Source organism: Lepisosteus oculatus, chromosome 10 (genome assembly GCF_040954835.1).
Source record: "Lepisosteus oculatus isolate fLepOcu1 chromosome 10, fLepOcu1.hap2, whole genome shotgun sequence".
Lineage (NCBI taxonomy): Eukaryota > Metazoa > Chordata > Actinopteri > Semionotiformes > Lepisosteidae > Lepisosteus > Lepisosteus oculatus.
The window spans coordinates 39,641,661-39,666,376 of record NC_090705.1 but is presented as its reverse complement, the minus strand read 5'-3'; the positions used below and the strand labels follow the sequence as shown (position 1 = coordinate 39,666,376).

At 42.3% G+C, this 24,716-nt stretch overlaps 1 protein-coding gene across 10 annotated transcripts in view; it reads right to left on the bottom strand.

The window, feature by feature from the left end:
• Positions 1 to 24,716, bottom strand: part of pag1 (phosphoprotein membrane anchor with glycosphingolipid microdomains 1) — a 56,381-nt gene that overhangs the window by 12,405 nt on the left and 19,260 nt on the right. For 3 of the 10 annotated variants that reach the window (XM_015357021.2, XM_015357016.2, XM_015357017.2), the window contains 3 exons: positions 5,743 to 5,940; positions 3,877 to 3,928; positions 213 to 309 (listed from right to left, as the gene is read on the bottom strand). In XM_015357021.2, coding sequence (XP_015212507.2) covers positions 213 to 309; positions 3,877 to 3,928; positions 5,743 to 5,885 — 292 coding nt within the window. In that variant the 5' untranslated portion in view covers positions 5,886 to 5,940. Of the gene's footprint in view, positions 1 to 212; positions 310 to 3,876; positions 3,929 to 5,742; positions 5,941 to 8,535; positions 8,626 to 16,932; positions 17,247 to 22,116; positions 22,866 to 24,716 lie in introns of those variants that run through there. The other 7 variants (XM_015357018.2, XM_015357019.2, XM_069195173.1 and 4 more) reach the window with 5 other exon arrangements.

Sequence of the window (24,716 nt, the reverse complement as noted above, 5' to 3'; positions counted from 1 at the left end):
CGCACGTGGCTCAAGGTCCGAATGGGAAGGTTTCAGAAGCACCTTTATCCTGTCGAACTTGTGAAATGAAACATTATCAGCTCAATTTAAAAATAAGAATAACATGATCACTTCCAGCCCCCTTTTAAATTGAAATGGCCATTCTTTTAATAATCGCCTAATTTTCCATCTCTTTTTTTAAGCTTGTAGAAGCTTCCAATTTTCAAACTCACCAGTGCCACAGGTCAGCGGCCCATTTTGAGAGCAACTTCTTGATATGATGTGCTCATGACTGCCAGCAGACTGGCGAAGTGTTTCTCTTTCAGACACCTGCAAAACAAGACATTTCCTCGTCACCTGGACTCAAACAAATGCTTACAGTTCGTGCACAATTTATGAGTTCCTTGTTAAAGTGAATAAAGGCTGTGCTCTATGTGAAACAGTGCTCCAGAACTTAAATCACAGGACATTTCATCATTACATACAGTAATGTGCAAACAATATTACAGTGCATGCCAAATTTATTCATACCCATGGTGGAATAGGAAATTCTACAACAAAGATTTACAGACTGGATAATGTTTCTTGCTTTAAAGGTCTAAAAATGTCATAAGGTGATGTTAATAACATTGCTCAAAGCAAAGTCATATTCGTCATAAAACACAAGGGTCACAATTATCTGCAGCGCTCTAGTTAGTATTTTGTAAATCCTCCTCTGGCAGGGAATACATTGATTAGACACCTCATGTAGTTTTCTATGTGGTTCTGGCACTGCAGGAAGGAAATTGTTCAAGGTAAATTTTTGGCCAAACTTGTGTTTCTTTGCAAAAAAAAAAACAGGTATCTGTCCAAAACCACCCTGGACATAAAACAATCCAGCTGTGAAAAGATCCACAACCATGCAGGTGACTCTGGCTGGTAGTTTTCGATACTGTGTATTCTGAAGATGCCAGGTGTATTGGAGATCTCAAGCTGCTTTCTATGGATTTACAGTTGCTTCCCAAGCCACTTATCACAGCCTGTGCTGGCAGGATATCCTTGCGTCCTGTTCCTGGTCAGGTGGCCACGATACCAGTAACTTTGAACATATCAATAATGGACACCACAGGGGGAAATTGCGGATTTAGCTTTTTGTGGATTTTTTTCTAACCATCCCCCCCACTTTTGAGAGTCAATGACCATCTGACTGGAGTCTTGGAAGAGATCTCCGATTTGAACCACGAGGAGGAGGCTGATACCGCATGTTTTACATGGATTACTTTCTTTTAGGCCTCTGAAGGTTCGCTTGGGATCTCTATATACTGTAGCTTCAGGGACTCCCGAAGAACAAGATGTTACTGTACATTGACGTTTGCTGAATTTTATTACAAGAAGGGGGGACATGGTGGCACACTGGTTAGCGCTGATGGCTCACAGCTCTGGGCCATGGGTATACTGGGGCCAGCAACCATATCACCCTGCAACTCACAACTGGCAGCCCACTGAAGCTCAGCAGGTGTGAGCCTGGTCAGTACCTGGATGGGAGACTCCTGGGAAAAACTAAGGTTGCTGCTGGAAGAGGTGTTAGTGAGGCCAACAGGGGGCGCTCACCCTGTGGTCCATGTGGGTCCTAATGCCCCAGCATAGTGATGGGGACACTATACTGTGAACTGGCGCAGTCCTTCGGATGAGACGTAAAACCAAGGTCCTGACTCTCTGTGGTCATTAAAAATCCCAGGGTGTTTCTCGAAAAGAGTAGGGGTGTAACCCCGGCGTCCTGGCCAAATTTCCCATTGGCCCTTACCAATCATGGCCTCCTAATAATCCCCCTCTATGAATTGGCTTCATCACTCTGCTCTCCTCCCCACTGAGAGCTGGTGTGTGGGGAGCGTTCTGGCGCACTATGGCTGCCGTCGCATCATCCAGGTGGATGCTACACACTGGTGGTGGTGGAGGGGAGTCCCCATTACCTGTAAAGCGCTTTGAGTGGAGTCTCCAGAAAAGCGCTACATAAGTGTAAGCAATTATTATTATTATTATTATTATTATACTGTAGTTCTGGGGTCCAGTTTCCTCTCACAATATTGGTAGGTTAATTGGCTTCTGGGAAAACTGCCACTGATGGGTGTTCAGCTCCCCGGCTCCCCTGGGATCCTGAATTGGATAAAGTTTTTAGAAAACTGATGCATTTTTTAAAGGGATACTTAGAGCAGTGGATACATGTGTCCCTCTTGTTTTCTGGAATACAGTCAATTGTGACAAATATTACTTTGTTCTGTGCAACTTTGATAACGCTGTTAAAGGTCTGACCGCGCATCTGAAGCTCATCATGCTAGGTCAGCGAAAGTTCAATTCTTCCAAACTAGTAAGTCTAGCATAGCCTTCTGGCGCCCCCTTGTGGTTTAATCAGATCGTGAACTGGGTTGATTGTCTCGGTCTTAAGGACAGGACACACAGCACAATGTAATAAATTGATGTTTATTACACCAAAGATGACCTTTTATTGCAAAGTTTTCCTTTTTGCGTTTTAAGTTTCCTGATGTGATTATTATTGTGAAAAACTATATAGGGAAAAGGGTCTTTTATAGCCTTACAATATCAACAAAGGCATCCATTTGCGACTTGACAGCCACATTTCAAGTGAAAACATAATCGCCAATAGTGCATTTGCAGGATACACAGTACATGTATATGGGACATTGTGAATAATAGGATATTATCACAGAGTTCAACTGCTAAATCACTTCATCTTGCAGACCCATCATAAAACCCATCTGCCTCAGAAGGGCACTCTTGGACAGAGCCACATGTTTGACAATAATTGTGCTAGGCTTTCAAAATGTCCGCAAGTACCTCCAGCCAGACATCACCACAGCTCTTCCTGGCAAGGGTACACAAATAAAACCCTCCTTTTACATCCGGTCACATCTTTACTACAGCAGCTCCTAATGGCGCCATAAAAGAAAGTCAATAAACATCTCTCTTCTGAAGAGGGTGTCCTCACATGTGTTTCTCCAGGAGCTTCTGAAAATTCTCAGCTGGGCTGAATTTTGGAGCAGGAGCTGTGTGTGTGTGGGTGGGTCAAAGTCATCTAATCTGCGCTGCTAATTTGAGTCCCCTGCTGCCTTCCTGTCGTTTGTCTTTTCCTGCCATTTCTCACTTGTCTCAGTCCTGATTGATTGTGTTCTTATGGGTTTCCTGGTATTTGTGTTGTCTGTTTAGATTTTTGCTTCCGATTATTATTCCGAAACAGAACGCCTTCTAGGAGGAACGACATTAGGAGCCGTGCCAGTGCGGTCCGCCATGGCTGTGACCCCACCCAAGTCTTCGAGCCCCCAGAAAATGTCATTTCTTCTCTTTCCACACAGTGGCTTGCTGCTCTTAAGACACAACACAGCTCCGGGACCTTCTGGTCCCTGGTGTGACCACTGGACATGTGCCGTCAGGTCTGTCAAGCACTTGACAGCAGGTGCATAACATGACACATCCCTTCAGAAGCAAAAAACGTGAACAATTCAAATATTTTGTGGATATCGCTATTCAAATAGCAGGTAGAAAGAATCAACTATTAATTAGTACATTTACTTTAACTATCCCAATCAAAACACAAAATATTTGACCAAGCAGCAAAAATGTTATTATCCCCCAGTTTCCGTCTCTGTAATAGGTCTTAAAATTGGTCTCCATTTCTCAGAAACATCACGATCGCTAGTTTCTGACCTTTTACCTCTATGGGTATTACAGCTTTTGCTGGAACAGTGCCCACTGTACACTGAAAACACAGAAAAGGCCACAGACACCAGGATATCGATCAACTAGGAAACGCAGAGCAAATAACAGATGCAACATGCTGGCCAGATGCTCTTGAGTTTCGACACGCTCAGGGCTGAAAAACAAAATGCATAGAATATAACTCACCCCATTTATCAGATTTTCGTGGTCTCCGTTGGACTTGGAGGTTTTCTTTTCTCTAACAGGAGAAAAAAAATGAATCAAATGAATATCCCGAGGGTTAAAATAATGAAATTCATATACATATGTATTCTGGTGTGGTACATTTTTAAACATTTTATATGATCATATGCATACAGGTTTAAGACATTTAACATACAATACATATTATACATTTAAAAATAAAATTAAAGGTCTGGACCTTTATTACCTCCTATATTCAATATCGTGCAGCGCTAATGAAGGAGCTGAGTGATTCTTTGGTCAGAACCACTGCAACTTGCTGAGCCTCACTCTCCTATAATTTGAAACCAGAATGTACAGCTGAGCACAGGTTAAGTTCTCTCTAATCTTCCTGCTTCAAGTGTGAGAGTCGCATCTTTTCTCAGCATAGTAGAAAGGATCCATCAGAACTTCAATAGCTCTACAGTTGTGTTGATAATTAAGCCATTCCTTAACCTGGCTGAGAACTGGGTAAAACATACAAAGGAACAGGTAAAGGTTTATTCCCTTCTGCAAAGAAAAGAGAGACAACGTTTCAGCTGTAGAACCTTCTTCGGGTGTGTGTGACTTGTTCCTTTGCGTCCTACACACGCTGACACAGCTGCCTACTTGAACGTCTTAAAAAATACAATGTCACGCTGAAAGTTGCTGAAAGGCATGAATACTGTTTACCAGTTTTATTGGTCCTTTAACAACACACACCCAGATAAATGAGTTAAGAAGTGGATTATTCAACAACAGTAATCATTGAGTAAAATCATTTGTAACGAGTATTAAAAGGCACACCTAGTTGTGTATGTTCTTTTCGTAATGTGGTTGGACAACTGTGCCCTATTGTTATCCACCCACTCCAAGTCATCCAGAGTTCGGCTGCTCCCTTTCTCTTTTCCTTTTCTCCAGCTACGTCATTACTCCAGGGCCTCCCCTGTGACTCTCTCCTGCAGCACAGCACCGTTTCTCCTGACTGCTCTCTCCCCTCCAGAATTCACTCTCCAACCCCCAGCAGTACAGACTACCCACAGAAACCAGAACTGCTCGGCTCCCAGCCACCTCCTGGTGCCCTGCTCCTGGTTGAAGTGTTTGGACAACACCTGTAATCTCTCTTCTCCTGCTACATCCTTCTTTAGCAACCCTCACACTACAATGCACCATGTTTTTAAATCTTGGACTTTTAAGCTGCTAATTGCACTTCATCCCTGTCATCATGGAATACATACCCTACCGATCACACTCCTGCTTTATAGCCACACTGTCCGTTTTACTGTTTCAGTTTGTAAGATTTTGCGATGCTTTCCTTGCATAGCCCACTCGTGCAAGCTTTTTGTCATTTTATTCATTTCTACTCACCTTTGTTACAATACTTAACGTAAAATACGGTTTGTTGCTCTGAATAAGGGCATCTGCTATAAACATTAACAATAATAGCAGTAATACAGCACAGCCTGTTTAAGTTGTATAACAGTCTGCACTGAAAACCAATGAAGTACTCACGCGTTCACCTGTCTTTAACGACCTGATATGGAACAGCCAGTTGCCTCACAGCTATGAACCCTAAGACCGCACACAGGAGAGAACGAGGAAGTGCAGGCTGAGGCCTTTGATCCTGCTGTCGAGCCACTGATCTTTAGACCCAGCGCAGGCAGGACCGCGCCGTACCGCCCCCCTCACTGACAGACTCACCCCACCGTCCTCTCGCCAGCCCACCAGACAACTGTGTGCCCCCAGTCAGCTGGTGACACAGCTCCAGTTCGAACCCGAGCCCAGCCTGTGCCCCGGAGAGAGCCTTTATCGCCGCCCCCCCCCCGGATTTTTCCCGGATTCGGCTCTTACCCCTGGCAGCTGGCACACAGAAAGACGAGCAGGGACAGGAGCAGGAAGGCGCCCGCTGCCGTCAGGGCGCCTACCACGGCGGCATGCTCCCCGCTTGTGACCCCTGACCCTGGTAGAACCACATCGCTCAGGAGGGGAGCCATCAGAGATCTGGGGAACGCCTGCTGGGGGGCGCAGACATCCGTGGAAGGCGGTCTGCTGCAGAAAAAAAACAACAAAAAAACGACACTTAGAAACCCACAACAGCGAGAGCCATTACCTGCCACATGCGGAAAAATCTCCTACTCCAGTTACTGGCACGACTCCTGGAGTTCAGTCCAGCGCCAGGGAATTGAGGTGGCTTTTTTAACCAGTTAATTAATCAGTGACAGAAGGGAAAATACAAAGTTCAGTCGGAAAACATGAAGGCAGAGGTTTAGTTTCCCCGGGCCTTCTCATTCTGCTCAGGGCAAAATAAGCCTTCAGGGTTCATGTTTCTACAGCAACAGCCTCTTGTCAGCGGATCTCAGGAAGGGATGTGAAGGTTAAAGGAGAGGCTGAATAATCAGTGAACGGGACCAAATTCAGAGCACTTGCGAAGTCCCCGAAGTGTGGTTTCCTCGCGTAGAAAACATGCAGATGAGAGAACTTCACAAACGGAATGCTGATGTAAGAAAGAAGTGGCGTGCAACATCCTCACAGCTTACAGCTTTACAGCTAAAATTGCTTCAAGTACCAAAAAACAGAAAAACGAACCCAGTGATAATAACTGCTTGAACGAATCTGGCTGGACACCCCACTCAGAGGACTTTAAGGGCCACCGCAAACTCAAATTCAGTCAGTTGTTGTTTAATACAATAATATTTCCTTCTGCCATAGAGCCCAACAACTTTTTATAAAGTTCACGTCACTATAGTGTGGATGTACTAGACCACACAAGAAAGAGCAGTAGAAGTAGCATAATTAACCCTCTAGAGGTGGTTGCTAGTAAGCACATTTTTCCCCCCTTTTTTTCATTGTATTGATAGTGAATTCATTTCTCTTTCTTCAACAGTTGCTTGAATAAAAGCAACACATTCTTATTTTTGGCATGATCTTATTTACAGGTAGGTGCAGTCCTGTTTTGTCCAGGTTTTACATACTGTATGTAAAGAAGTCCACTAGAGGTCAGTGCAGCACAGGTATCGTTCACTGAAATTTTACTCCCATCACTGTAAAATAGTTTTTAATTGACACTTAACACAACAGTATATAGAATTTTTGTGATTTTAGTAAACTATTCTATCCTTAAGATGTGAGTATATTATTTAACAACTGAATTGTAGTTGTTGTGCAGCATATTGTCAAAACATCTTTTTTTCCACCTCAGAAATATCAATAGACGGCGCCCTATGCTATCACTAACTGTGGCTGAAAAGCTGATCAACACATTTGTGTTTTCCCGAATTGACTACTGTAATGCTGTACTCGCTGGGGTATCTAAATCTGCATTGAACAATGTCCGAAATTCGGCAGCCAGAAAACTGACCAGGTCTAGAGCAAGTGTTTACATTATTCCAATCCTGGAGTCCTTGCACTGGCTTACAATACAACGGCAATGGGTAAATAAAATAAATCACTCAGTTAATTATGGACTTCATTGCATAGCTCCACCTACATGCAGAGAACACAGTGTAGTTGCTTTCCCATAGCTTGTCATTCTAAGTATCAGTGTGGCCAAAAGATAAAACGGTCTTCAGAGACAATTATTTTAAGGGAGGGCGTGTGTGTGGCGGGCACAGTTACTGAAAAAATCAGCCAAACAAGCAAATTCACAGGATGCAGATGAGGTCTTCTTTTAGGCTGAGAATGGGAAGGGGCAAGTTTACTGCCTGTACTAACAACTTAGAGCAATGATGAAGCTGAGACCGGCTGATGTCCTGTAACCGAGGAGCCTCTCGTTAAGACCACCGGATCAGAAACTCAAGACAGACCCACCCGGGCCTCCCATTCTGGATGGGGCTACTTCGCCTGAGTGAAAATCACCACAGCAGCGTTCCAAACTAAACAGACATGATGCCAAGGGCGACAGACAACCTGCATTCATCACACGAGGACGGTCTGTAGTTGTGCAGTTCAGTCATTCCTCTGCACGTTTCTGAGAAGTCTTTTGTTTCACAGTACATCTATGCAAAGCAGGGGGTTAGTTGATCCTTCTTGCTGTGGAGATATTCAACGATTATTATGTGCTGGGCTATCATTGTGTGCGAGCTTATTTACAAGTCTCGCCGAACATTTGGCGAGCTCTCTGCTAAAGAACAGTGAAAATGGCAGAAAAGGTGGAACAACCCAAACTTGCTAAGTAGCTGGTCTTCTAAATAAGATCATAAAATACAATATTTTTAATCAAATGCAAGAAAACCAACATACTAGTCTTCTAGAGTGACAATGTTGCTTTTTCAAAGATAAGAAAGCAGTTAAGACAACTATTGTGAATGTGAAATAAAATGAAATCTTTTCTCTAGCAGTACAAAGAGAGCTCATCTATCAAGAACTCCTTTTTTTATACTTGCAGATACATTTTTATTTACAAAATCATGGGACTGCCTACAAAAGTCAACTTCTATACATAAAGTGACAATGTCCTTCAAAAAATAATCGAAAAACCATGAGACGTTAAATCATTTTGCCTTCAGTGCATGCTGGCTGGGGTTATGAATACCACTCGATTATACTTGTGCATCCGTCTGCTGTATCACAAATGCCAATGCAAACATCTCGGCAATAAATACTGTATTTGATTTCAAGAAAAATTCAATTAATCCACAGTCTTACCTTGAAAGCTAAAATGATTCTGACCTCTCTTCCTGCTGGCAAATACAGAAACGGCAAGAAAAAAAGTTATCCCAGCAGTTTACACTGCAGATATCGGCCACCTACTGAACATGTGTCCCAGTGCACAATTACACACCTCGTGCTTCATTGCCCAGTGTGCTAATGCTGACTTCATTCTGCATGATATCATCGCAGACATGCCCCACCCTAATTCAAAAGACAACAGGCACTTCTTGAAAGGAACAAGTTAATTTTCTTCAGGGAGGTTACTGTTAATTTGCCACCCCAGTGTGTGAGGGGATCATCTTTCCTCACTACTTACTGCGCTCTTGTTGGCATCCACAAAGCTATTTTGATTCTTGCAAAAAAAAGCTGTTTCAAGCATTAAGCAAACCAGAAACAATCCCATTGAATTCTCGGTGAATGCTGATAAGCTGGTTTGCTGTGTATTCTGGCCTGGATCTCTACAGCGAATCTAATTAAATTATTCATCTAATGACCTGCTAAACCCTGACCCTAAAGTGGCAGACCGAGGAGAAAAAACAAAAGAGATACAGCTACTACCGTTATCCCACTGGGGTAAAGGATACTGTACTTTTCTGTCCAACTAACACGAAGTACATGGTGTTCACATAATCATTGCAGTTACAGCTCTGAATTTTAATGCGAACGAAATCTTTCAAGTTCAATATTCTTTTCTTAGTATATTCCAGTTCACGCTAACACAGATCAGTTGCTCATGTTTGGAGACACACACACAGTTTAACATGTTGCAGAACAACCTACCGGTTGGCATATTGAACCACTGATGAAGGAGTGTATGAATGGATGCGTTACTGTATATTCATGCTACACCATTCTCTTTACAGAAAGAAAATACGTCAGCAAAAACTGGAAAAACATCAAAATTGCTCGGTTATTTGAAAGGCCTCTGTCTTTTTGCAATAACAGTTATTCACATCAGTCTCTACACAGTCAGTGAGGTGGTGAATTATAAGCAAGGATTTAACCATGAACACCAAGGAGCTTTTAAAACAACCTCGGAGGTTAAACTGTAGAAGACGAGGAGTGGAACTCAATCAGGGGAAGAGCATCAAATAATTTCAAAGACAGTAAGTACTCGATTGAGCATGACAAGGTCGATCTTTAAGAAGAGGAAGGTATACCTTCCTACAACTGCCAAGAGCAATACAGTTCTTCCAATTGTTCTGAGTCAGTAGTATCCCAGTCACTTCACAAGTTAGAGTAGGACATTGCTGAAAAAAGTCCATCTCAAAACCAGTGGAGTTCACAATAAAGCATTTACGTCACAGTGTCAATATGTGGCAAAAAAATGAAAAAGCAAACACCCTACTGCCAAGCATTATGTGTGTTACAGGACTGCTTTTCGTCAACAGGGCAAGGGAAACATGTCAGAATTGAAGGTAAAATGGATAGAGAAAGTTGGAGGCAAGCCATAGAGCCACATTTATACCGAATATACACCCAGCTTCAAAAACCATTTGCTGAACCATGAATTACTGTACTAGCAATAACTGGCAATTCACAGTTGGGTGTCAGTAACCTCCGATTGTGGCTGGCGGACTCTGTACGTGCTAAGCACACTGGCACAGAGTGTGTCTCCCAAATGATCTTGAAGAAAACCAAGGGAATGTCTGAACATTAGGAATGCACAGCTGGAAGACCCTGAGAACATGTCCAGAGCCTGATTCTCATGTGAATACAGAAGGGAAGTTATTCCTAAAAAAAAAAAATAGGCCATGCTTAAAGAAGCCACAACATACAGAATAGGTTTAACGAGTACTGTACCTCCAAATGTGCATTTGATGCTTCAGATCGGAAAATCAATTACATTCTATGCAGTGTGTCATTAATTGTGATTCGGAATACAAATTCAAAAATCTGTCCATTGCCAGGCCAGCTCCTAACAATGGACCTGTATCTTCACATTTAACACTTGTTTACCTCTCCAAGTGATTTTAGACGAGGGTTTATGGAAAATATTTTTTTTCAGATTTTTCTTGAAATTGAATTACAACCGTTGTCTGTCACAAACATGACGACTACATGCTGCAATCCTTTTTGCTGGAGCTCTTGAAATGCAGTTCTATGAGGTCGGTCAGCATCTCTAATCGATGACATGCAAGTCGCCTGCCCTGCAATTCATCATGTGTTTATGGCAACATGGAGACACCATTAGTAAAAATTTCAATAAGGTCTGTGCATGGATAATCCTATACCTCAGTCCTGTGAGAGAGACTCGGATCTTCCCTGTGGGAATTCTGTGTAAAGGCCAGTTTTTGCTCCAGGTGCCATCTGACAGAGCATGATCAAGGCATGTAATTAACTGCCACTAATTTTATTTCCCTAATACTCTTAAAAGCAGCTGAAGGGAATCTGCCCCTTTCCCCTGAGTCCATTGTATCAGTCGATTTTGCCAGCTCTGTGCTCACTGGGGTGTGTTACCAGCTTGCAGCCGGGAGTTAGTTCAATTAGCAGAGACGATTTCAATCAAGTGGCACCTCAGAACGTTCAGCCAATGATTCAGAAACACGGATGAGGAGCAAACCCGTTTTCTTAGCCTCGTTTCCAAGCAAGTAATGGAGTAAACAGACACCATTTAATCAACTAGTTGAAAGATAAGTCTAATTCAGTTATGGAAAAATGTTGTGGAAAAATTACAGCATACCCGATAATTTACTTAATTATGTCAACAGAAAAGGCAAAGATTTTCAAAGAGGTGTGAAAATTACAGGGTGTGTTTTGAGATGAAAGTACTTAAGAACTCTAACAAGTTCAATACTTGTTTTGGCAATTTTGTGGCAAAAGCTTTTAAATTAAACGTTTTAAAGGTGCAGTTTCATTAATGTACGCTAATACTAATAGAGTGATAAAGAATACATCTTGAAATTGCACCGTCATTGCGATGTCTTTACTTCTGAGCTCTGAAATGTAAAGAATCACTATGACAAAAGCACATACAGTATGTATCCACAGCAGCGCTGAACTGCATACAAAATAGGAAAACTATTTAAATCTAGCACAGGGGGGAAACCACACTGTCTATACTCTTTCTCATTCACACGGTATTGTCATTTAGAACACCTCACACACTGGAGCAAAAGCTTTCTGGGTTCTTAAGAGATATCTGTCTGCGAGCCTGACTCAAGACATTTCTTTTATTGGTTACACTAATCTTAGCGCGACACTTAGCGTACATGTAGAAAGCATTAGCTGCAACTGAAGCGGGCTAGGTAAACTTCAGATGTTACCCCCTAATAGCACAACTTTTGAAGCATCACCATCTACTTTTTTAGATCACCAAAATTGCAAATAGAAAATTCTTTCCATCCTGCTCTTATCTCCAGCTACCATTTCTGTATGCAAAGCACTGAGCAGCTCCTGTCAGTCTATTTTCACTGAACAATGCTGTCTGTGTCAAGCTTTGAAATACTACCGGGAGTTGCCATTTTTCTTCTTCTGCAGGAAAACCAGGGGAAAGTTAACAAATAACTTTTTCAAGGTCAGGCAGCTTCAGATTAATCCATGCAAGAGAACAGGATGGACAGTACTGCAACTAAGTGCAAATCCTTACCAGGGTAGAAAAACAGAAACAACAGTCAGTCCACATCTGAAACTTCTGGAAGCATCTGAATCAAAATCTAAAAGTGCCTCCTGTTCTCAGTTTTAAATGCACATCCCATTGGTATCCACTTACTTTTTACACATATAATTACAATATTACAATATAATTTAACTGTAATTTAACTGTAACTGTGCCCACTTTATTCTAACCCCTGCAAACCAGACCCTACTCTACCATGAGAGAGCTGGACAGTGCTACAAAATGTGAGTTTAGAGTCACTTCTGCTGACAATGTGCCATGAGGATTGATAAAGAAGCAGTTTTCCACTGCCCTTGTTAAAGAATTGCGAGTTGGTCTTCTGAAAGTGTCCTTAACGCTGATCTCTGTGATTATTGCCAGAGTTCTCAAAAAGTAGATAAAATTATCACTTAACATTTACCTCTATTTGTTAATTATTTGCCACTATTAACCCGTTTCAATCGCCCATTATGAAAAGCTGTGGTATTCCTTGAGAAAATGTTACAGATCACACCCTTTCTCTCTTCTTCTGTCCACGCAACAGCACGTTGTGACATCACATGCCTGGAAAGATGCTTGCGAATTTGTAAAAATGAGGATAACATTGGTCATTTGCCAGTTTCAGTAATAATGCAATGAGGTTACAGTTAGAGAGAGATGGCACAAAATTGCTACTGTACTTAGAGCCCATACATGTACGTCCACCATGGGCTCTAAGTACAAAGTACAAAGTTCCCATTATGGGCCATCCCTGGTCAACAGCATGTATCTCCCCTAGAGAGACCATCTGAAGGACTGTTCTTGGCCACCAGCAGCAACTACAGCTACTGAGGCATGTCTGACAAAATTTAAAACTCAACGGCCCGATTCAGTGTCTCACCTGATGATGGCAGGGGACATTTAAACAGGAGAAACCAGAGAAGCTTATTTCATTTCCGCAGTGTCCCCTCGAATTAAAAGTTGTTTTTTCGGGTGACAGCTCCACAGTGCGAGTGACTTCAGAAGGTAACTTGCTGCTGTAGATGATTTAACTGCACTGCATCAGACTGATACCACTTAAACACTAAACCGCCTTTCAGATGTTCGTCAAAAACTGGTATAAAAACACATCTCCTGTACGCCAGCAAGCTCTCGTTTATTTCTTCTGACTGACTTATGACAGCGGTAGTAAATGGAACCAATACTACAAGGCATGAATAACTTTTGTCCTTTATTACGTTCTGGCTGGATTCTCGGTGAGACAATCCAACCACTTAAATTGAATTTACGTCCTTTCAGTTTTTGCCCGTCTTCTATAAATCTTCACCTGTTAGTCTTTTAAAACAGAAAATGGGCTATACTGTACAAATGCTTATGCCTTGGCAACACCTAGATCTGCTCTGAATTCTCTAAATAAAAGAACTCAAGTCTAGAAAAAGAATGGGACTTCCTTTCTCCCCTGAGTAGGTTAGTGGTGTAATGAAGATGCTCTTGCACTTAAAACCCCATTTTCTTGAAAAAACAAGCCGGACAAAATTCAGTTGAAGGGGATTTGCACAGCTGCACTCCACTGTACACACCCCTGAGAAATGGGATTAATTGGAAATGAGGTAACTCACACACAGCTGTTTACTACAAAGGTCACGGTTGCAGATTCAGCACTTTCCTTCAGTGAGAAATTGGGGAAACTATTTTGGTTTCCTGCTTCAGTCCTCTCCCAGTTACCTTAACACAGCACTAGACCAGCTAACAGTCCTCACTGGGATTGATGTGATCTGGGACAATATATTTTCCCCCACCAAAAATGTCACATTCCAGCAAATCCACTGAAGATTTCCACACAGCATGTACAGAACACTATATCGACAGTTCCGAATAAAACACAGTTGTGGACGTTTACTGAGACCAAGCACTGCTTAATGTGGCTGACAGGCTCTGCCCCTGCTCAGTGACAACTCCCACAATGTTATCAATCCTCAGGCACAATGCCTTTTGCTGGTAGGTTTAACTGCAGTCAAGAAAATCTATTTTGTGAGTCTGGGTGGAGATTGAGCCACTCTTGACTGCAGTCATTTCCAGAAACTGCTCTTATAGAAAGAGGAACGGCAACTAACTATTGTGCAGATCTGTTCTTTTGTTTACAAAATCGGCTAAATCCTTTTCCTGTTTCTATTTTTTGTGTTCTTATATGTGCATTTCTGATTATCTGTTCAATTCTCATATAGTTCCTATATTCTCCTCTTGCCGTTACTGCTCAATGTACTGTAGCCAATCAGGATGGCAAGATAAGATACCTTTTTCTTGTTCCTGACTGGCTCATGCCGTTGTCGAGACAGGCTGACTTGTAGTTTGGTCTGAAGGTGTGTGGACACCACTGGTAGGACTGGTTTTGGCAACTCTCATCAGGAACAGTCAACTCTGTGACTTCACCTTCAGTGCTAATCGGTTCAGACCCTCCATGCGTTCATTCTGAAACACCCTTTTCAGTTTTTTTCACGGCATGTCATTAATTTTTTAGTATATGAAGATAATCTTTCCAACGGGTAGGAAGAGTGAGATCTTCCTATTTCTTTTAATCATTTTTTTAAATCGGTTTGTATTTGCTTTTGATGTTTTTGACTGATTTAAAGGCGGGGCATTCAGTATTTCAACTTTGTATCATGGAGTTGACATTACGAGAGGATTAGTGGGTCTTGAAGTTAGGGTACCCTCTCTTCCAGTGTTTCATTTTTGGGGCTGTGTGGGTGGAGGGCTTCATGTTCTTGTTAGGTTGTGGGTCAGGGAGGAATGGGGTACTGTGAGCACCGCAGCCCAAGCAAACTTAAAGATCTTTTTACTATCACCCTTATTCTCTCTCTCCATTCTCACTGTATCCCTAAACACACTCCATTCAAGACACTGTTTATTCCTCGTTAACACTGGACTAAGGTTTCTATTCAGAAGTGAAATGCACGCAGACTTCACTCTCTTACGAAGTGGGCAAACATATGAGCTCTTCAGATTTGCTGTGAAGGAGAAACCCAGATCTTACTAGGATACTGGAGTCTCATTTGCAATAAGATGTCATTAGATATGCTATTGATAAATCTTCATAGAAGAGTTTCTGGATTTCAGCCACAGTTAGGGTCAATGATTTCTCATTCTTTGGGACACAGGTAAGGGCTTTATTAAAGATAAATTCTCCCGCATTTGCATCACAACTACATAAATCTAGTCTTTACTAAATACTGAATCGGAAATCTAGTTTGGTTTTCTACCCAGCAACTCACATGTTTGTGGATTTGGAGGGGGAAATATTTTGTTCTTTTCATTTGCTGCTTCATCTCCTATTCTGAAATTTCAAGCAAGTAAGAACTGATCTGAACAAAATTTGCCAGTTGTTTTTAAAGGCTTTTTAAGGAGCAAACCTTTCCTTGCAGCAGAGAAAAGCATGTGCAATAAAATTAGTACCGGAGAGCCTTTTATGACTATTTTTTATTCCCTTTTAGTACATTGAAAAAAATTGCAGTAGCTCAGTTATCTAGAACAAAAAGCTGCAACATCCAATTGCTTTGTCTGGGATGCATAACCAGTCAGCCGAATTATGCAAGTTCTCGTCTTTTTTATGATTATTCCACATTATGCATATTTTAAGAGTACTGACAAGTAATAAATAAAAAAGCTTCCCTGTTTCATATATTATAGACTTAACATGTCATCCAGCAAGATGTATTGTCCTTTTTATCGTTATGATTTTACAGCTATCTATGTCCTCACACTGCTGCAGTAGCCACAAAACGAAATTGCTGGGATACTACACTTCTCCGGCACAACAGCAAAGGACCGAGAGTTAAGCAGAACCAGGGCTGCCCTTTGTTTATCTCAGAGATTTATGGAAAAAAAACAATACATCAATGCCTCATTAAGAAAAACATGTACTGATGGTAAAAAACATCATCTCAGCCCTACTGTCAACACGAACACCTGCACAATTCGTTGCCTCTCTTGGCTTGTGAGTGACCTTTACTTTCAAGAGGACCTCTCTAACTCCATGCATGTGTAGAGAAAATAGTTTCTACGCACACATGAGCATGATACTGTACATTAGTCACAGGAAACCGTTACTCATCAATGTTAGTCACCAACGAAGATAACCCCTTATATCAAGTACGATATGCTATTTCTAACAGGGCACTGTCCCAGGAAACACTCAAATTCATCATTCACATCTACAGTGATACTAGAAGCAGTTGCGAACGTTTTAAACAAGCGTGTTGACTGAGGAGCTTCTAGCCACGACTGTTTTACATAATGAGAATGAGCCTTTTTTTCTCCTCTGAGGAAAAACAAAATCTGCAGAAGGTTAGTGCATCTTTTCAGACAGACACAGTATACAATCCTCTGTAATACAGTCTGCACAACTGCAATTAAGGCGTTTGGTTAAGTCAGATAATCATGCATTGTTGTGACCGAAGGACCAGTGGTTGCGCCTGATGGGTGAATTGAAGGTTTGAAAATGACTGCAGTCAGTCCAAGGAAAGATCTGCCCAGTTATGCATCTTTTGACTAGTCCCAGCGTCTCTTGTGCACTATAGCTTCTTAGTTCATAATAACCTAAAAATGAATTAAGTATTAATAATGGGAGAGAACATCCACAGACAAATTAAATGTAAAAAGGATACCTCTTTATGAGGCTCTTTCAGCTCCATTACCATGCAAATGATTTATTAAATGTAGCTGTTCTATATGCTGCTGGTTGTATCTGTGCCAGGCCGGCGATATACTTGATTAAGAAGAAATAGACACTGTGCAGCTATGCCGATGTGATTACTGACCTTTGGGTTGTGTAATTTATTACCTAAGCTTCGCAGTGGCAGAAGTTATCATGCAGAAGACCAGTTCTTTGTTCAGGCGCTCGGAGATGATCATTGGGTTTGCTTCTATTCCTGTCCTGTACAAATGGGTGAGGATCTTGGTTTGGAGTGTGGCTCGGAGTGCCTGGCTGAACAGAGGTGTTATTTTCTTCATGCCCATCTTCATGCTTGCATGATTTTCCTCCTTCCTCCCAGGGATAAGCAGGTTATGTCTGACAATGACTGGTTAGTCTAAATTGTCACTTTTCATGGAGGGTTTCAAGAAGCTTTCATACCTGCGGGAGAGGGATTGTGGATATTAACCACTACTGACTAAAAGACTAGAAGGAACAGGAGCCTATTGGACTCTTATCTCTTGTCTTCATTCCCCTTGCGTGCAGAGCCTGAGTATGTACTGCAAATGAAAGCTGGCCAAACCCAGAGGTAAAAATGATTTGATATACAGTATAGTAGCCGCTAAAGCTCTGATCTAAGACTACTTTGCAACTGCTGTTTAATAAGACTTTGATGAACCACAGCAACATCACGCCATTAAATACGCATTCCAAGTACAATGACAACATGCTGCTGCAAGAGCCATTATTTACAGAAGCAGGTCTGACAGGCCATTCTCCAAAAGGAAACGCGTTGCCTGCTAAGAATTAATCACGGGGAACTGCCAGTACAATTCATTTGGATTGCAAAAGCACAGAGTAGCTTAGCTCATTGCAGGATTAGGAGACCCAACACATTTGATTGTTCTGAGGCCTCTATTCCTGAAATCCACTTGAAACCTTGTGAGAAAGTAAAAAGCTACAAAGATATTGGTTTACCAGCATTCCCCATACCCTGGCTCCTTCTCTTCTCCAGTGCATTTTCTTTCATGTATTTCTTGTATATTTTCTTAGGTAATGCTGCACAGAATATCTCCTTTGTCTAGCCTTCAAATACAAAATATTATTCAAGCCATGAGCTGTTCAATTTGGTCTTGCCTGAAAATGTCAAGAGCTGTATCTACACTGGCTTTGAGAACAGCGAGCACCATGAATTGGTGTTGAAGCATTTTAGAAAGGGTAGAAAACGAACATTAAGGCTAACCAGATACGGTGTGCAACACGTAGAAATAATCATTTACCTTATCCGAAGGGGTGATGCAGTCAGAGGTACATTAATTAAGGCAAAACCACCCTCCCAGACTGCAGCCTGGTGCTGGTGGCGCAGGAGGTCAACAATTGATTTTTGTTGTGCTCATGGACCACAAAAGCCGATTCCTGCAGCGGCCTGCTGTTAAATTTACAGCCCTCGTGAGACAGCCCTGCTCTTGATATATTGCCTAATCTCATTTTCTGAATCAGTTTATTGCATCCAAGTGCCTACATTATACCCATAAAAAGGCCTTGCGTTAACTGCTCTCGAGAAATATTCCCATTAGAAAGGCCATTATGTTTCAATATTTGCCTGCTTTTCCCTATTAAAACAGTCCATCTCTAGTCAGTTTATATGCTATTAGTATAATTACGCAGCACACCTTTGTACATCTCCTGCTCTTCATCATTGTGAGCTATGCCACCTTCAAAATATAATGTACAGTAATAAAAAAACAATAACTTATTTAATTGTAAAATGCCCTCACAGCAGTCTTTATGGCTCAGTGGCAGAATAACAAGATGTCTCCCCATAACATGGAGCTTTTGTCATGGTATAGAGTATTGCCGGGGGGGGTTTTCAAGACAATGAGAGAGTGACAACTGTTTAACCCTTCAGGAAAATGCTGAGGGTGAGGAATGTGTTCGAGATGGGGCTTGTTAAGATGTAGAAGGGCTTATTGTCCAACATATGCAATATCCACTGAAGAATGTTCTGTCTCTGATGATTAAAGCAAAAAAAGTCACCCCAGATATTGTCTTGGATGAACAAAGCAGTTTTCACAGCATGTTCAGTTAGTCTGGGGGCATCTGAATAATGATAATGCTGTAATGATGTATGACTGCGTTATTATAGTGGAAAGCTACAGTGTCCTGCACATGCAAAAAACTGAGAAAAAAGAAAAAACAGCAGAATTCTCTGGTGGCTTAAATTGAAATCAAAGTCTGAAAAGATCTGGCCTCTATGATCTCTTCTCTGTTTTTAGAACGTGAAACGTGCATCTAAAACAAACTATACTGAATAATAAAAGAACCCAACTTCTTACAATCCCATCAAATTCATAAAGATATCAAGAAAAGGTGACCAGCTTTTTGTAGCAGGTGCACAGACTTTTCATTGAATATGCACAACACAGGAAAATCCGTACTCCCGATTAGTACTCATCCACAGGGGTCAACCGCGAAACAAAGACACCACACATCATCCGCGTTCGTCCTGCATATTCAACGAGGCTGGGGTTCTGGTGTGGACGCTGTCACTGTCCCACCTCACAAGAGAGCTACAGTACTTAACACGAGCAGCACGAGGACTGCCTTGTCACTGACGGTTACGTCAACGAAAGCCCAGGTGAAGGGAGTCAGCGAGTCAACCTGCCATCAAGCGCTACTTGTGGGGCTTTGTAGTGACTCTTCACTCCTAGTCAGACCTGCCCCTAGATGGGCCTGGAGCACACAACCATTACATTGTGTTCTGCATGACTGTGCCACAGCTGGTGACGCTGATCAGGGTGGTCGACATAAAACCTTGAGTAACTACTGAAGAGAACTTGGTTCCCCTTACGGGGAACTCCAGGTGAGGTGTTGCTCCAAAAGAGCAATGAAATGAAAGCACAGCTCTCTTGATACCAAGAGCATATGGGCTTTTCAACAGGCTTGACATGCTAAAGGTGATGTAATGCTTATTTAATGTCAAGGACACATATGTGCCCCACAATAAGTCAGAAAAAGATCATTTAATCAAAGTAACAAAAGGAAACATTTAACCAAAGTCAAAACTCTGTATACCCGATTTTTAAGTCTTTTGGTTCCCAACATTTATAACTTTCCTTTAAGCTTTATCAGCAGCAAGACACTGTTCACACAATGATTTTCACAGCTGGTTTTGGAAAAATTGAAATAATCTAGATAATGATAAGATTATCTTATCTTTTAATGCTGGGCTGTGTGGAATACAAACTTATGTAAAGTGGTAATTTTACATTTTGAGTACATAAAGAGTGAAACACTCAAATGTGATAAGATAAAAGATTAGAGGGGCCTAACTGTGAGTTCTTTAACCAGGGATATATAAAGAAGTGTATTATAAAAATTTCAGCTGTGGAATACATTGGTGGGAGGTTTCTCAGTTCAGCTCAGGCGGTTAAAATGTGGTTTGCAGATGAAAGGCTAATTTAAAATCCGGAGAATTATTAATGCTTAAGTAGTAGGACATATTTTCATACAAAGTAATAAGTAAGGTGTCTAAAATGTTTGAAATTCACATGAATCTTAAAAAAAACAGTCCATTTCTAGAACACAACAGCTCTAGTTTTCTGTAGCTGAAGATGGTGCTGGAAATACTTGTGTAAATTACTACCGCAGCACAAAATACATAATATTCCTCAATTAAAAAAAAATCTAAAATTTATAAAAGCCCACTAGATGATAGCTGAAGATGCATACATTTGTGATTCACGGACTAGTGGAACCAGTTCGACGGGTTCCTGAAATAACATGGAAAATTAAAGAAAAACGGGTCCTTTGTAAGATTTAACTCAACTGGAATAAAACAAACTTACTTTTTGCCCCTTAAATCATATGGAGGTGAGGCATCAGGACCTCCCACTAGACAAGCAGCAATGCACTGGTGGAGCAGAAAGGTGGTTTGCACAAAAGAATCGATTGCTAAATATATTTCACAATCATCTACAAACCAAGATGCTTATACTGTGTACTCCTCAACATTTGTATTACAATTTTTGATTGAAGCTCATCCCTTTATTAATGTCTCGTAGACACCGAAATCCTACTGTATATTCCCAGGCAGTGGCAGCGCAAAATAAAATGGTTAATACCACCTTAAAAGAGTCCTGTTTCTGTGACAGCTAGATATTGATTGGATTAAGTACACTGTGTGGCCAGCTGCTAGCTTGCATATTTAGGCATTACGATTCCTGTAGGAATTGAACTCATAAAGATAAACAGGATGAAAGATGAGTTTGCCTGCACAGCCTCTGTCAACAGGGTGTACTCGCAGGTGATTAAAGCAACATTCCTACAAAACACAGACAAGGTTATTTTTAGGAATTAGTCCAAGGTTAGACTCCACAAAAAATGGTCTGTGAATACACTCAACACTGAGGAACGCCAGAGGAGGACTGGGATCTGTAGCATTCCTGAAAGTTTACACATAACGCTCCAGGGAACACAAGGGAATCCCGATACATTCACAGAGTGCTCTGCCTCTCAAACATCCAGATCAGATAACCACGAATCAGGGAGTATTCCTGCTCTATTGAAGCACAAATCAAGAGTAGAGTTGTGTTTCTATCCTCAGGTGACCCACTCCATTATTTAACCTTTAGATTTTCTGTTCACATACGCAGCCCCCCAGGTTAATTCAGTCTCTTCGCAATTTTGGGAGATATAATCGGTGACAACAATGCCTCTGAATCTTTTGAGATCTGTTTGAGTCTACAGTAGCTGCCTTTTGTTTCCTATCGGAAACCCCAACTGGTCCGATAGTTTCGTTACGAATCATCAGCCAGTCTGTTCAATTCCAGCCTCCACAAGCTCTTGTAATTTCACTGAGATCGGCTCTCTGTTCTCCGTTTCCCCCTGTGATAAGCAGTTAAATCAAAAGGAAAACACCATGATTGTAAGGCTGCTGGAGCATAATGTCTGCTCACTGTTATAAGTTATACATTAGAAAAAAAATGAAAGAAACTATCATTATTTTTCTTCCAAAATGCTAAACTGGTCCTGTGTGATGTCAGCCCTTACTCCTCCACATTCCTTGTCTGCACCACACCCTGCTGGGGTGCCACCTCACCTGTGGGTGTTTTTAAGTGGCCGGTCTCCACTCTGCTACAGGATCTGACCCCCTTTGAGGTCCTCGCTGTCTCGCGGTGTTCTACTCCAGGGGAAGGGAAAGCACTCCTCCCATCGAAGGGCCTTCCCAGGTCTCCACACACACACACACACACACACACACACTTCGCTTGGTGCTGGTCACACGCTCTCTCCCTCTCGGTTTCCTCACCAGTTCTTCACGAGCAGGGATTCCTTTCCATTTTGCTCCCTCTCACACCGCGGCGCCCGGCTTTCCCTCCCCACGCATCAGCGACTCGCAGCTCTTTCCTTGTCCTCTTCCTGAACTGCTAGCGCTCGCCCTTGCTCTCTTCTCTCTTGGCCTCTCTCCTCCTAGCTGGTCCTGTAAGGCCAAGGGGTGCTGTTCTGCAACCCCGTCTCGGTGCCGCTGTGGTTGCTGTAGCCTGGTAGGGCCTTGCCCTTTTCTCTCCCAGAGCCCGCCCATCTGCCCGTGGCTCCGAAGGCGCCGGGAGCCCTGGAGACTCAGCCTGTGCTGTCAAGGCTCCACTCTCTCACTCGTGAGGAGAACAGAAGCAGGTACCTTGCCAAGCGTTGACCCACTCCTCCGGGTGCTCATGTGTCCAGTCAGCGCTGGTCCAGGAAGCCAGCCCTGTTCCTTGGCAGCGAATGTCATCCCCCGTAGGGCCCAGCTGACGAGCTACCGAGCAGCCCGTCTGCGTCGTGCGCCTGTGTGCCTCCTCAGTACAGCCTAGGCTCCGTCTTCCTTAGACTACCTTGTATGCTGCCGTGTTTCACATTTGCCCAGTAAGAGCTCCACACTGGAGCTCGCTCACTCTCTCTCCTTCACCGCTGGAGCCTAGACGTCGACCGAATCCCATTCTTCTCACCTCTTAATTACCTTCCGGAGAGAGGCTGCTTCCACACAGGGTGTATTCTGACAGCTCCGTTCTGCCAAGTGACATTCTGCTCACTGGTAGTGCTCAGCCCACGTAATGCAGCTTCTTTCCACTGACAGGTGGCTGCCTTGACACTGGGGTATGAACTCTGGCAGCCCCCTCTCTCACGACGTCATACCCCACTTGATGTTCGAGGCCTACGGATATCCGCTACACATGTGCCAGGTATACCAGAAGAGTCAAGTGCTATGTTTGACACAACCTTTGGTCCTGCTTCTAACTATACATTTGAAAGGCCTTTATACCAGCCCCTAGCTTACCACAACAATATGATCCATGACCTAAATCATTGTGCCGTTACTGTATTGGCGTTCTTAGTGCCCTGAGGCCAAAGTGTCATTGTTACTGCTTCCACACGATCTTGGCTATGACCATTACTGATCCCCTCCATGATCATAGACCTTTGTCCCCTTCCGGCACTAAGGAGATCCTCGATTTTCCTTTTTTCACCCGGCCTTAGAAATCACACCCTTTCCCTCTAGGCGTTGACATCTTCACAGACACACACAGACACACACAGACACACACAGACACACACAGACACACACAGACACACACAGACACACACAGACACACACAGACACACACAGACACACACAGACACACACAGACACACACGACTCTCTTCCCCCGAGTCACTGATTGCACTCTCAGTCCTCTACACTTTAGGACTTCTCATAGACCGAATTTCTGTTACACACACACCTTTGAATGTACTGTAAGTGTGTGAGAGAGGAAAATATTTTCAGAGAGAGAATACTATCTAGCTTACTCTGTGATGTCTCCTTCTCAAAATACGTTTCTCTCTCACACAAACACTGATCTAAAGTCCTCGCCAGACAGCAATCCCTATTCCAGTGCTGACTCACCTCCCGAGTCAATACACACTTTTTTTAAAACACAGATCTTTTAAATATGCCCCTGCTCATTCTTCTTGAAGGTTACACCCCAAGAAACAACTGGACAGACTGACTCTGACACTGTGTCTTTCTAGGATATTGTCAGGAAGACTACTCACTGCTTCAGAATTTGTTTATTGGTTGTGCAGATTACTGTGCGACTGGATTCCTATTTTAGACCATTTCAAACATGTTTTTCTAGGCAGAGGAGTCTGTTTTTTTTTTTTAAAGTAGACTTTTGCGATGTCTTCTTAGTTAAACACCCCTCTCCTCAACATTACAGTAGTAATTGTTATTCCGAAATCAATAACGGTATCTGCTTTGGTTATTTAACCAGTTTGAACATGAGTCAGGAAATCTCTTAATCTTTTATTAAGTATACAAAAGGTCAACACGAACAGCTTTAAAGAGGTGCTCCTGGCTCCACCTCCGGCTGGAATTGTTATTCCTGTAGCAGTGAATGTATTTGCTTCGTTCAGGAACGCATTCTGCGCAACACAGAAATAAACTGGAGTGGCATTTCCAGCAAGCATAATCGAAAGCATGTATAAAGCAAGACAAGCTTCCTTGGGCTTTTATTTCGGTACTGAATATATGGTTAGAAAGTGGATCGACTTGCTTGACCATTTTTCAGCGACTCCTGTCAAAATCCTGTGTTTGAGAAGCCGCACATAAAAACAATTAATTCGAGCGGGGAGCAGTGACAGTATGCGTTGGTAGCAAAGGAACAAGTAAAAGTTAATTCCACACTGAAAAGTAGAAGGAAGGAAAAAAACATGTTTTGGCTATTAAGCCCTTTCCAGGTAAAGATACCTGAAAAACTATTAACAGTCATAGAGGTGTGATTTTTCTTTTTTTCTGCTTAAATCCATACTCTTTAAAAACCACTGATATCTGCTCAAGTAAAATCAAGTAACTAATGTACTTAACAGAAAAATGAACTTAAGCAAAACGCA